This window comes from Dasypus novemcinctus, chromosome 4 (assembly GCF_030445035.2).
Source record: "Dasypus novemcinctus isolate mDasNov1 chromosome 4, mDasNov1.1.hap2, whole genome shotgun sequence".
Classification (NCBI taxonomy): domain Eukaryota; kingdom Metazoa; phylum Chordata; class Mammalia; order Cingulata; family Dasypodidae; genus Dasypus; species Dasypus novemcinctus.
The window spans coordinates 153,894,568-153,907,885 of NC_080676.1; the positions used below are offsets into that span (position 1 = coordinate 153,894,568).

At 46.2% G+C, this 13,318-nt stretch overlaps 1 protein-coding gene across 1 annotated transcript in view; it reads left to right on the forward strand.

Annotated features, from left to right (window-relative positions):
- The window catches only part of IFNGR2 (interferon gamma receptor 2), a 23,832-nt gene extending 11,289 nt beyond the window's left edge, over positions 1 to 12,543 (forward strand). Inside the window, exons 3-7 of the mRNA XM_004474513.5 lie at positions 3,310 to 3,506; positions 5,044 to 5,189; positions 9,230 to 9,389; positions 9,732 to 9,889; positions 11,916 to 12,543. Coding sequence (XP_004474570.1) covers positions 3,310 to 3,506; positions 5,044 to 5,189; positions 9,230 to 9,389; positions 9,732 to 9,889; positions 11,916 to 12,083 — 829 coding nt within the window. The 3' untranslated portion in view covers positions 12,084 to 12,543. The remainder of the gene's footprint in view (positions 1 to 3,309; positions 3,507 to 5,043; positions 5,190 to 9,229; positions 9,390 to 9,731; positions 9,890 to 11,915) is intronic.
- The last annotated feature ends 775 nt before the right edge of the window (positions 12,544 to 13,318 follow it).

Sequence of the window (13,318 nt, forward strand, 5' to 3'; positions counted from 1 at the left end):
AACTGAGAGCAGAGCGCAGGCCTCCTGCCTCCAGCATCCACACGGTTAACCACTACACCCTGCGCCTGTTCATGACGGGGGCTGCTTTGAAAACTAGCTAAATTTGGGGGGCTGGGAGCATTATCCACAATGAGTAACTGCAGGATGGGGCCAGGACACCTTTCTGGGTAAAACTCAGACTAGCAGACTCGACCAAACCCTGGGCTGGGGCTGGTGATGGGCCTTGTCATGTTCATTTTGTTATTCACTTAAATGGGGCCAACGTCACATTTGTTTTTCAACTTCTCTATTTTGAAATAATTCCAAATTTACAAACAGTTGTAAAAATAATACAAAACCCATACAGAGCACTCCAACATACCTTGCACCCAGATACCCAGATCCACCAGCTTTTAACGTTTTGCCCCATTTGTCATATCATTTTCTCTCCTACTTATCTATCTCTCTGGCTAGCTATCTATTTTCTAAACATTTAAGAGTAGATTGTATGCATCATGCTCCTAAAACACTGGGTATTCCCACGTACATTTCCTGAGAGCACAGATATTCGTTTATGTCACCACCTTCTGTGCAGTTATCAAGGTCAAGCGATTTAACGTTGATAGAAAGCTTATGGGCTGTACTCCAGTTTTTCCATTGGTCCGATAATGTCCTTTGAGGCCTTTTCTCTGTCGTTGCCTCCTGTCCAGGATCATGGATCACATAGAGCCTTGGATTATTTTTACCCTTTGCAAAGGCAGCTTCCCAGAATACAACTTCCTTTCCACTCTTCTCCCCGCCCCCCAAACTGCTGGCTGCCATGTGTCAGCTGTCACTACAGTTTGCATGACTTGTTTCCCTTTGAACCTGTTTTCTGAGAAACGGATTTTTTAAATAGTCATTCTGAGAAAGTAGCAAGGTTAGAAGGGAGGAGGTGGGTTGGGTGGGTGCTTTGCTGGTGAACCAGGTACTTGGCCTCTGAGTTGTAGGGGCCTTTCGCCCAAGTGCAGCAATGGAGGATTGGCGGGGAGGATGTTATGGTATCTTTAAGCTTGAAAAAAATCGCCACTTACCCCTTCTGAAGCATCTGAAAGGAGGCCTCTGTGGTTTGGGACTCCTCTCCCCTTTGGGGCTGTGACCTTAGAGCTTGGGGGGCTGAAGGGATGCTGACATCTTCCAAGGAAGCCCTGACCACACACTTGACGTGGCTTTCGTCTTGTCACCGGGCACTCTAACAAAAGAGAAGTCCTCCGCCTGGGTCAGGGGTGGTGTGCAAAAGCCAGTGCCAGTGTCTTCCGTGTCCCCTGGCCTTGCTCTCTAGGCCAGAAGCTGCTGCCCAGGGCACAGCCTGTCCCTGGACACCAGGCTCCTAGCAGCCACTGGGCTTTATTCACATCTGCCACTGAAGAAGACACGGATAGAGGTCAGAGTTGGAGATTAGATTCCCAGATGGGGTGCAGCGTGGGGACCCGACATGCATCGCTGCTCACAGGGGCGTGTAGCTGTGTCTTTGTGGGGACAAGGGCAGACAGCTTTAAATGGACACTGATGGGGTGACAACAAACTCTACATTATTTTTGCATAAAGTTTTCAGTGTGCCTATGTGTTGCTGAAGCATGCGTGGAATTTATATTTCTCACAGTATCATTCCTAAGAGAGGGACTACAGAGATTGAAAAAATTAAAGTCTGATGTGGGACAGAATGGGAGAGAATATTTGCAAATCCTCTATCTAATAAGAGCTTAACATTCAGTTAAGAACTCTTAAGCTCTAAACAATAAAATGACAATCGATTTAAAAATGGGCAAAGGATTTAAATGGCCATTTCTTCAAAGAAAATATACAAACATCCAGTAAGCATAGAAAAAGATGCCCAGCGTCATTAGCTATTAGGGAAATGCAAATCAGCACCACAACGAGATACCACTGCACACCTACCACGATGGCTATTATTTTGAAAAATAGAAACTATGAAGTGTGGGAGAACATGTGGAGAAATTGAAATGCATGCATTTTTGGGGAGAAGGTGAAATGATGCAGCCACTGTGGAAAGCAGTTTGGCAGTTCCTCAAAAAGTTAAGTATAGAATTGCCATATGACCTGGCATTCCCACTTCTAGTTATACATCCAAAGATATTGAAAACAAGGACTCAGACAAACACTTGTACACCGATGCTGATAGCAGCATCGTTCACAGCTGCCAAATGGTGGAAACAACCCAAGTGTCCATCAACAGATGACTAGCTCATCGGAACGTGGTACATATACAATGGGATATTTTTCAGTCATAAGAAGGAATGAAATTCTGAGACATGTTCAGCAACACATATGCACATTGAAAACATTATGCAAAAAAAATTTAAAAAAAAACATGCTGAGTGAGATAAGCAAGGCACATAAGGACAGAAATGCTGTATGATGTCAATTACTTGAAATATCTAGATATAGCAAATTCACAGAGACAAAATAGATTAGAGGTTACCAGTGGATGGAGGGACAGGCTGAGGGAGTTTTTACTTGGTGAGTATAGAATGTTCATAAATTTTTTAAAACTTTAAATAAAACTTTTTAAAAATAGACCATAAAAAAGTGTTAGTGAGGATGTGGAGAAATTGGAACTTTCATGCCTGGCTAGGGAGAATGGAAAATGGTGCAGCTGCTATGGAAAATGGTTTGGCAGTTCCTCAAAAAGTTGAACATTGAGTTACCGTATAACTCAGCAATACCACTACTAGGGTATACCCGAGAGGAATGAAACTACACCATGCTCCACCCAAAAACTTTTACCTGATTGTTCATAGCAGCATTATTCCTAAGTGCCAAAAAGTAGAAACAACCCAAATGTCTATCAACAGAAGAGTAGATAACTTACCGTGGGAAATATGGAATATTATTTGTCAATAGAAAGGAATGAAGTTCCAAAACGTGCTATTATACAGGTGAACCTCGAAAGCGTTATGCTAAGGGAAAGAAGCCAGACACAGTGCCACCTATCGAGTGATTCCAATTATATGACATACCTAGAATAGGCAAATCCATAGGGACAGCAGATTACTGGTTGCCAGGGAGTTGGAGAAAAACGGCAAGAGGGTGCTGATGGGTATGGAGTTTCTTGATGGCATAATGAAAATGTTCTAATATTGATTATGGTGATGGTTGCACAACCCTGCAAATATACTAAATACCACTGACTTTCACATTTTATTTGAGTAAGTGATATGGTTTAAGAATTATATCTCAAAGGTATTTAGGAAAAAATCAACTTGGGGAAACTGTTACCCATGATAGAAGAGAGAATTCTGTGATGTGAAATCCTTTTTCCCTTTCCAGTACCTCTAGTGAGTGGTACGACATCGACTTGAAAGGGGTGAATTGTACGAAGATCACAGAGACGCAGTGTGACTTCACAGCCAACCTTTCAGAGGGTTTCACACCGTATTTCAATATCACTTTACGCCTTCGAGCTGAGCTGGGAGAACTCGTTTCTGCCTGGGTGGTAGTACCTTGGTTTCAACACTACCGAAATGGTGAGAGACTGCGGGTATAAAACTTCGCTTATGGTTTCCAGGTTTTCTTCTCTTGCCTCTTGCAATGAGTAGCACTGACTCCAAAGCACCTCGGTCCTGCCTTTCACTCAAAATACCAGCAAACAAGCGAGTGTGATGGGCAGACCCTAGCACTGACTCTGGAGCCTGGTGCCGCAGGGGTGCAATTTGCTAGACTAGGGGTCCCCAAACTATAGCCTGCCAGTCAAATCCCGCCCACCATCTGTTTTTGTAAATAAACTTTTCTTGAAATGCAGTCACACCCAGTAGGTGGCTGGGCTCTGCCTACTTAGCTGCTAAAAGGGAAGCCCAGGAACGTGTGTGCCAGCATCTGAGAATAGGGTTAATGAAAGAACTTTGGCACACTGGCCGCCAATCTGCTAGCGTAGGCCCAGCCCTGGCAGTGTTGTGATCGTGTCAATGTGCAAAGATAGGTCTCTCAGAACTTGTAGGAGCCAAGCTGTACTTTCATCTGACTTCCTCTGGTGAGGTATACAATTTAATGCGTACCTGATAAATGCTATAGCTTTTCATTTATAGCATAGAGTGAGTCACAGGCCTTGGCTCCCCTGTGAATTACATGAAAAGCCTTAAGAAATACATTTACTATGGTATTATGTCTCATTTGTTATGTTCGAAGATAATATTACATTAAGCTAGACATGGAAACGAATGCATGTTCAGATTTATAAATACCATTTTGCTCACTTATGTTGAAATTTTATATATATCCAGATAAATATATATGTGTATATATGGTAGAGAAGGGCTAACAGAATCATTCCCCCTCTGCATGAAAATTTGACCATTGCTTAACTTTCCAGCCCTGTTTTCTGGAAACCTGATAAAGGTACATGTCAACCATGTCCTTAGGCAACACTGCTTCTGGTGGAAGTCATCCCTGACTGGTAAACTGCACCTGAACTGGGAGAATCTTAAACACCTGGCAGGAGGCCATTTCTCTGGGCCATGTGGGGAACTGTGGCAACGGTGAGGTTGACAAATGTGGGTCAGATCAGAGGACCTGGTCAGCCTTGGTTACAAGGAGAGAAAAAATTATCCACGCTGCGTTGGGGCCGTGCTTCTTGGAGGAGGGCTTGTCCCTCGCAGAGACCCTAGGCACTGTTCTGTGGAGTTGTCGAGAGATGCTGGCTCTTCTGGCTTTTAAGTCAGGGAGACTCACACACCTGCCTGACGTGGATCTCCTCTCCTCGCACCTGAGCTGTCACCTGAAACCAGAGAGGCTCGCTCTGGACCGCTGTGTGCACTGCTGCGAGGACCCCTCCTGCCACGGAGCAGAAGGCAGCCCCTGGTGCTGCTTGATTGACTCCTTCCAAGTCAGTCTGGGGCCCCAAGCACTACTTTGGCCTTTGACAATCTTGTATGTCTGAATGCTTTGCTGAACCTCAAAAGAAGACCCCCGATGGGCAGTGCCTATATGTGTATACATACACACGTGCGCCGTATATATATGTATATATGTATATATGAATGTTTGTTTGTTTTAATTCTGTTTCAGTTACCATTGGGCCTCCAGAAAACATTTCGGTGACCCCAGGAGAAGGCTCACTGATCATCATGTTCTCCTCTCCCTTTGACGTCGCCACTTCCATGGTCACTCTTGAGTATTATATCCATTATTGGGAAAAAGAAGGAATCCAAGAGGCAAGAACGTTTTTCTCCTTTGCTTTGATTTTTTTCTTTGCAGTTGCTGATTCAGTAAACAAAAGTAAACCTTACAACGGACAAAGAGAACAGGGCATCCCAGCATCTCCTAGGGCTGGAGACCTGAGTCCGTTTTAATCCTCCTTTTCAAGATGATTTTTTTGCTCCATGTGCTGAGACTTCCCTTCAGCCAGTTCCATCTGAGCGGCCTCTTTGTCTGATATTGTGCCGTTCCTGTTGCTGGAGGTCCAGATGTGGCTGGCACATCGTGTGTAGTGGCCTCCACCATGGTGGCAGACGTTCTCCTGGGCTTGTTTCTGCAACAAGGAATCCATTACTGTAATCTGCACGTAAATCTCTCTGGGTTGAACTGTTTGCAAAGAGGGTGGGTGTGAACAGCTGAAAGTCTGCTTAGAGGAGAAAGAATGTTCTAGAAAAGAATGTTCTAGAGGTTCGAGAAGTCTTGGCCCATCTGGAGAACAAGTCTTTGACCTGCCACGTGGGGAGGGTGGCCGACCACAAGGTTGACAGAGGTGTTTGGATTAGGCTTTCTAAACATCCAAGCTGCATTTAATGAGGCTTTGTCATCTCTTTAGATATTATGACTTCCTAAACTCAACCTTACTATAGTTTTAATTATAACCTGATTATAACATAACATAAAATTATAATTATATAGTAAATATAATTTTAACAGCTTCTGTTTATTGAGAATGTTCTCTGTGTCTGGCACTGCGCCACGCATTTTAGATCCATCATCTCATTTACTCTTTTTTTTTTTTAAAGATTTATTTTATTTATTTCTCTCCCCTTCCCCCCCCCGTTGTCTGCTCTCTTGTGTCCATTCGCTGTGTGTTCTTCTGCGTCCGCTTATATTCTTGTCAGTGGCACCGGGAATCTGTGTCTCTTTTTGTTGCGTCATCTTGCTGCGTCAGCCCTCTGTGTGTGCAGCCCCACTCCTGGGCAGGCTGGCACTTTTTTCACGCAGGGCGGCTCTCCTTGCAGGGCGCACTCCTTGCACGTGGGGCTCCCCTCTGCGGGGGACACCCCTGTATGGCATGCCACTCCTAGCGCTTGGCAGCCCTGCATGTGGGTCTGCTCACCACATGGGTCAAGAGGCCCTGGAGATCAAACCCTAGACCCTCCATGTGGTAGGCAAAAGCTCTGTCAGTTGAGCCAAGTCCGTTTCCCCTCAGGGAAACCAAGTGGTTCAGTAACTCACTCAAGGTCAGCTAGCAAACGGCATAGTGGGGACATCAAGCGTCAAGGTCCATCCTCTTAAATCACCATGTTTACCTGCCATATAGTATCTGTTTGCACTTTCTCTTGGTTTCTTTATGGTGGGTCTAAAAACCCTGGGGAAGATAAAACTCTTAGCATATAGGGCCTTAGGAACTAATCATTTCCCCAAATCCAAGCAAGACCTGGGCAGCCTGGAGCAGAGAAGGCCTGGGTGGAAAAGCGGGGTGGCTGCCTCGTCCACGTGCCTCCCCTAAAAGATCAGACATGGAGCTGGGGAGGAGAGGGGTGGGAGGGGGATCTGGCTACTTTGCTTCCACGCCATCTTAGTGGTGTCTTGACCACAATACAGTGCCTCCTCCTGGGGGGGAGCGCATACTCGTGTTTTCTTACGGCGTTCTCTGCTCTCTGCCACCGGATCTGGAGGCGTCAGCGGTGATTGCCGTTGGTGTCCTGGAGCTGGGCACACTGGCCCATGCTGAGGGCACGGCCCCGGGAACATCGAAACCAGCCTCGTTTAGAGAATAGTGCAGGGACCTTCTTTCTACTACTGTAATTTGCTTCTGTCATTGTCACCAAGCCTGTCTGGGTCACAGCGCCCTCTTAGATAAAATGCAACACCTGAGAGAAAAGTTGGGGCTGGGGTGGGGGCAGGTGTGTTGACCCCAGACTCACTTTCCCCTTTCACCGGAAGCATCTCCCCCAGGACTTCCATGCACGGAGGACTCTAGGACTAAAGTGACTTGAAAGGTATCTCTTTTCCAGCTGTGAGGCTGTGTGTTGGGGCCCCCAAGACCACCCCCAGGTAGGGGTGATTCCCGAGGAGGACTCACAGGCCTCAGCGTATAGATGTGCTCCCAGCCAAAAGCACAGCAGCAAGGGGGAGAGCACGTGGGGTGGAGTCCCAAGGAAACCAGGTGCACCCTCCAAGAGTCCCCTCCCAGCAGAGCCACACAGGACACACTCAATTCCTCCAGCAACAAGTTGCGACGACTCACGTGTAACATCTTCCAGGGAAGCTTATTAGAGACTCGTGCCCAGGGTTTTTACCAGGGGCCGGTCAGGTGGGCACCCTCTGCCTGGCACTTACCCAAATTCCAGACCTGTAGGAGAAAAGCAGGTGTTCAGCGTAAACCGCGTTGTTTGAATCAACACTTGGGGCAGAGCAAGCTGCCCTCATCGGTTAGGAAATAGTGGGATGCTCCTGAAATCCTCACAAGCTGGCCTCACTAGGAGGACCATCGCGTGCCCTGCTAATTAGTCTCCTCTGCGCGGTCTGTGATTCCAAATTTTAGAAATGCCAACTGGCTGCCAAAATAAAGGCAAAAGGAATTTCATCCTTAAAATGGCTTTATGTGGCACCATGAGCAAAAACTATTTTCCTCTTCCTTGGTGGTCCATCATTAAGCAGAAGAAAATAAAATTAGAAATTATCTGTCACCTTACTTACTGTTCATAGATAATATAACTATTTTTGTATTTTAAAAAATAAGAACCAAGAAGCGGATGTGGCTCAAGCAGTTGGGCACCCACCTACCACATGGGAGGTCCCAGGTTTGGTTCCCAGTGCCTCCAAAGAAGATGAGCAAGACAGCAAGCTGATGCAACAAGATGGCACAACAAGATAACATAATGAGGAAACACAATGAGAGACACTACAAGCAGGGAGCAGAGGTGGCTCAAGTGATTAGGTGCTTGCCTCCCACATGGGAGCATGGGAGATCCCAGGTTCAGTTCCCAGTCCCTCCTTAAAAAAAAAAAAGGACAAGCACACAACGAAGAGACACAGAGAGCAGACAGTGTAAACAGTGACGGTGAGGGGGAGAAATAAATAAAATAAATCTTTAAAAAAAGAAAATCTTACCCTATAGACTATTGAATATCCTGCTTCTTTCCAGCCAACAGTATAGCAGCTTCATCTTTCCTTGCTATTGAGTGTATATTATACCACCACTTCAGATGCCCATAGCCTATTCTATTGTTTCTAAAAAAAAAAAAAAAAAAAAGGCCTTTATGAGAAATCTTCTATTGCCTTAATATGGTATATCCTTTTCTCCTTTCCCTTTAGAACAGTGGCAGCTTTGTCAAGGAGAGAGAGGAGCCATTGGCTGGAGGGAAACAGATATGGGGGCAGTGAGGCCCGAGGGAGGGTAGCAGAGAAGTGGAGAAAGGTTTGGGGATCCAGCTATGTCCAGATAACAAAAATTGCGAAGGCCATTTGCCCCAACCAGAGGAGGGATGAGCGCTTTTCTAGAACATTTCCCAGAATAATTTTTCCTCTGTTTGATGACTCCTTTAAAGTATCTGGATTAGATTAACTATGAAGCACAAAACGTTCTTTTTAAAGGAGAACGTGTTATCCTAGAAATGGGGACTGGCCAAAGTCCAGTTCTGGAGCTCCTCTTATGACAGGGGGCCCTCAGAGGCTGGAGGCACAGCCCTACTGCCATTGGCATCGTTCTTCACCTACAGCTTCCACATTGCAGATCTGGCCACTGCAATCCAGTGATTGTTTAAACACTGCATCTTCTAATTGCAAATGTGGGGAAAAGTTAAAAGGTGGTGGAGCTGGGTATCTGAGTGGGTGGGGAGGGGATGTCGTATTCCTTTCTCTGGATTTTGCAGCTGTCTTGTAAGTTTGAAATTATTTCAAAATGAAGTGGTTTTTTTTTAAATGACATCATCTTATTCTTTAGTTATTGTGCTAACTGACTTTTAGGAGACAGTAGAGAAGATGGAAATGGCATGAACAGGACTGTTCCGGTGACTTCCATGTGTGGCTTTTGGTGTTTTGTAACTAGGTGAAAGGCCCTTTCATAGGCAACTCCATTGTGCTGGGCGGTTTGAGACCCTTAAGAGAATACTGTTTACAAGTCAGGGCAGAACTGATTTGGCCACGGCAAAACATCTGCAGACCCGGGCAGTTAAGCAACACATCGTGCTGTGAAACAGCCGCCAATGGTAAGCCGTACTTATGTATTTTCTGGGAAAGGAATACTCCTAAAATAGTGAAATCAGAGAATGCATTTTAAATAATTGGGTATGGGAGTGGAGAGACACAGGGAAGCGGGTACAAGAGAGCACGTAACCGTAGGAATAAAGAGCTCTGCTGAGCTCTGCAGGCTGTATCACAGGATTGCCTTTACTGGTTATTAATTTAAGCATACGGGGCAGAGAGGAGGATGAGGGCTTCTCCATCTTACTGGGACATAAATACTATTTGAGAAGCGGTAGATGAAAGCTGAGCTGATACTTGCATCACAAGCGGGCTGGCCATCTTGTTCTTTTATGTCACCGTTTTAGCCTCGGCCAAGCTTCAGCAGGCCATCCCGATCTTCGCGGGAACCTTCCTGGTAGTGCTGGCGCTGGCAGGGGCCTGTTACTTCCTGATGCTGAGATACAGGGGCCTGATTAAATACTGGTTCCACTCTCCGCCAAGGATCCCATCCCAGATAGAAGAGGTACGTGTGTCCACCTGGGTGCCTTGTCGGTGTCCACTGCCCCCTGCTAACACCTCACAGGAAAGCGTGGCCAAGGCTGGAGGTGTGGAGATTTGAGTTTATAATGGCACCAGCTGGGCAACGAGGGTGGCCTGGCCTGGCCAGGAGCTGGGCCACAGTAGGTCCCTCTCCTGAGGCAGCACCTCGGGCCTCTGTTTTCTGGCGAGTGACCCCAGCGATGCCTGGCTGGAGGCTGCAGAGACTGGACGTCCCACTTGGCTAAGGCCATAGAGATGGGAATCAAAAGTATGAGTCTCACGTCAGATGGTGTGCACCTAGGAATTGTCTACCAAAGAGGAAATGGCCCCAGAGCCCTGAGCAAAAGGTCTTGTCCACCACAGATGCTCCCTGGGTGCTGCCATGTTTTAAAGGAATTGAGAAAAAAAATAGTGGAAGAGCCGTTGTGAAAAGTCTTGTTTTTCTGCCCAGCTCCAGCCCCCCAAGGTTCTGCGAGGCTGTTGGGTCCCCTGAGGACCAGGTACTAACTGAGGGAACACCTATAAAGGCATTGGCTTCTGGAGGGTTTTACCTTATCCTTTGGTCAGATAACGGTAAAGGTATTAGAAACCAATCTTACTCTGTTCCATCTAGAATGAAGAGATGTTCCGTTAGGACCAAGTCAGTGAAGATGGTGTGGCTCTCCTGGAAAGAACTAGGGTCACCTGTTTCCCTTCATCTGTCACGAAGTGTTTACAGTGCACAGGCATGATACAGATTACATACCTGTAAATCCCCTACTAGAGGGGGGTGGAGGTAGCACAAGTGGATGAGCACCCGCTTCCCATGGACAAGGTCCTGGGTTCAATCCCCGGTACCTCCTAAACACAAACAAACAAATGAATAAAACCAGCTCTCATTGGAGAGTGGCTGTAGCTCAGTGGTGGAGCGCCTGTTTCCCCTGTACAGGTTCCTGGGTTCATAACCCTTTACCTCCTAAAAAATGAAAAAAAATTCCAGGAAGCGGCCGTGGCTCAGGCAATTAAACTCCATTTACCATATGGAGGACCCAGGTTTGAGCCCCGGGACCTCCTGGTAAAAAAAGGAAAAAGGCGCCCCAGAGCTGCTCAGGGAAGTGCAGGCCCCCGCATGGCAAAGAAACGCACCAAAAAAAGACGACGCAGCCGGATAGAAAGAAAAAAATCCCTAAATTCCCTGCCAGAGCCTCCCGGTTAGCGTTGCCTAAAGAACAGCTCACTGTCTCTCACACACAGTAGAACTACCAGTGGGACCCAATAAACAAATTTACCACTAGCTCTTCTCTGGGGCGTGAATCTAAAACAGAAGGTCTTTCCGTTCACTTTGCTGGGAAAGTGTGAAAAATATTTACCTAAGTTCACAGAAGGTACATGAAAATAATGAATCATGTTTCACTTACACTTTTGAGGGTTTCACAAGGGCACATGATACTGTTTTGTTCCTCTTCTTATCAGTCAGATAGAAGCTTGCTGCAGGCCAGCATCTTCCGCATTCCTGCTCTTGGGTTGAACCTGCGGCAGGAGCAGGAGCAAAAGGGAAAGTTGGGTGCTGCGAGACCTCCCTCTCAGTGGAGGACAGTGGCTTCTTACCCCTCATTCCCAGATTCTCTGCTTGTTGTGTTTTGTGTGGAGGTGGGAACACCTGGTAGACACAGTGGTGTCTGTGAACTCTCTCTCTTTTTCCTCCTGCACTGAAAAGTTACAATTGCAAGATGATTTCGGATTAATAATCCACAGGCTCGCCCTGAGTACAGCCAGCAAGGGCTTGCTTTTCCTTGGTGATGCTTTTCAGACTTTCAGGGTGTTAACCTGGTTGCCCCTTTACTTAGAATCAGTTATTAATGAGATGGGGATGGAAGGGTATTCGCGTTGTAGAAGCTCCATCAAGTTTCATCGGGAAGGATGGGAAGCTACATCAAAATAAAACATAGCCCGCCAACTGAAAATAAAGTAAAAGGTTTGGGAGTTTGAACCCACCCTTTAACATGATTCTGGTTTTCCCCCCTTTCAAGTATTTAAGGAACCCGGATCAGCCTATCTTAGAGGCCTTGAGCAAGGACAGCTCGCCAGAGGAGGATGCCTATGACTCTCTGTCCATCGTCGCCTTTCCAGAAGGGGAGAGAGAAGATGTCCCTCAAAGCACTGGCCTGGGCTCTCCGCATCCAAGAAGAGGACACTGAGCCGGTGAGGCTGTGGCCAGGCCTGCCAGGGCTTTCTAGACAATATCCCGTGACCTGCCGCTCAGAAGGCCATGCCTGGTGAGAGGTGGTGGACCCAGAGGGAGACAAGCTTCGTTTTTTTCCTGTAAGAACTTTCTGAAGGATACAAGTTCCCAGAACGATTCTATAGAGATAACCCAGAAAAAGGAAGGTTTTTCATAAACACTAAGAAAGCATCAACACGGCTGTGCCTTGCCTCCGGTATGTTTTTCAATGTCAGTGGGGCTGGGCTGTTCTTTAGAAAGGGGTCTTTCTAGCAAAATGAGCTGGGGAAAGCTAGGCAGGCCACGGAACCTCTCCCAGCCTGACCCCCTTGTATCCGGTCTGATTTTTAAATGTGATCAATCTTGTAAATATTTTCCCAGTAATTTAAGTATTTTTAAAGATCTGAAATAAAAGATCGTGTAGTAAATGCTTTGAAGTCTGCGTGAAGTGTCTCTTCTTTCCACTTTGCCTCCTTTTTTTTTTCTTTCTGTTTTCGGCAGAAAAATCACTGAATCTGAACTTTTCTTAAATAACACCTGGTAGAGAAGTTGAAGCCTCGTGGGAATGTAGTGAGAACGTTCTGAGTGTGTCACTTATTGCTTGAAAAGTTACGAAAGGGGATTTTCTCAGCCTTCGTTTCCATCTGATGAGTCACCCTGGGCTGACCCAGCCGAGGGCTGTCAGCATGAAAGAGAAACAGTCCCAGGAGGAAGCTGACATCCACTGGGCACTCAAGTCATCTGGTGCCCCCAGCGCTGGTGGGCTCTTCTGTTTAAAGGGTACATATTGGACTCCAGTTGCCAGGACTCTTAGCCGTCAAGAATCAAGTGTGCAGCGTCACCCCACCTCCCACACGCAGTCACTGAAAGGTCTTCTTTAGAAAGAAGGCTATCCAGGCAGCTTCCTCTTTAACTTTTTCTTTTGAAATAGTTGCAAAAATAATGTCAAATCTATACAGAAAACTCCAATATATGCCCTAATCAGTCAGATTTACCACCTTCTAACATTTTGCCACTTCGGTTGTATCATTCGTCTATCGATCAGTTGATCTATCCATCTGTCTACCATTTTCTAGGTATTTGAGAGTAATGTGTATACATCATGCTCCTTGAACACTTAATATTTCCATGGACATTTCCTAACGATTTTCACTTATGTAACCACCTTAAGCATAGATATCGATTCAAGAAACTTAACGTTGTTGTAAGCTT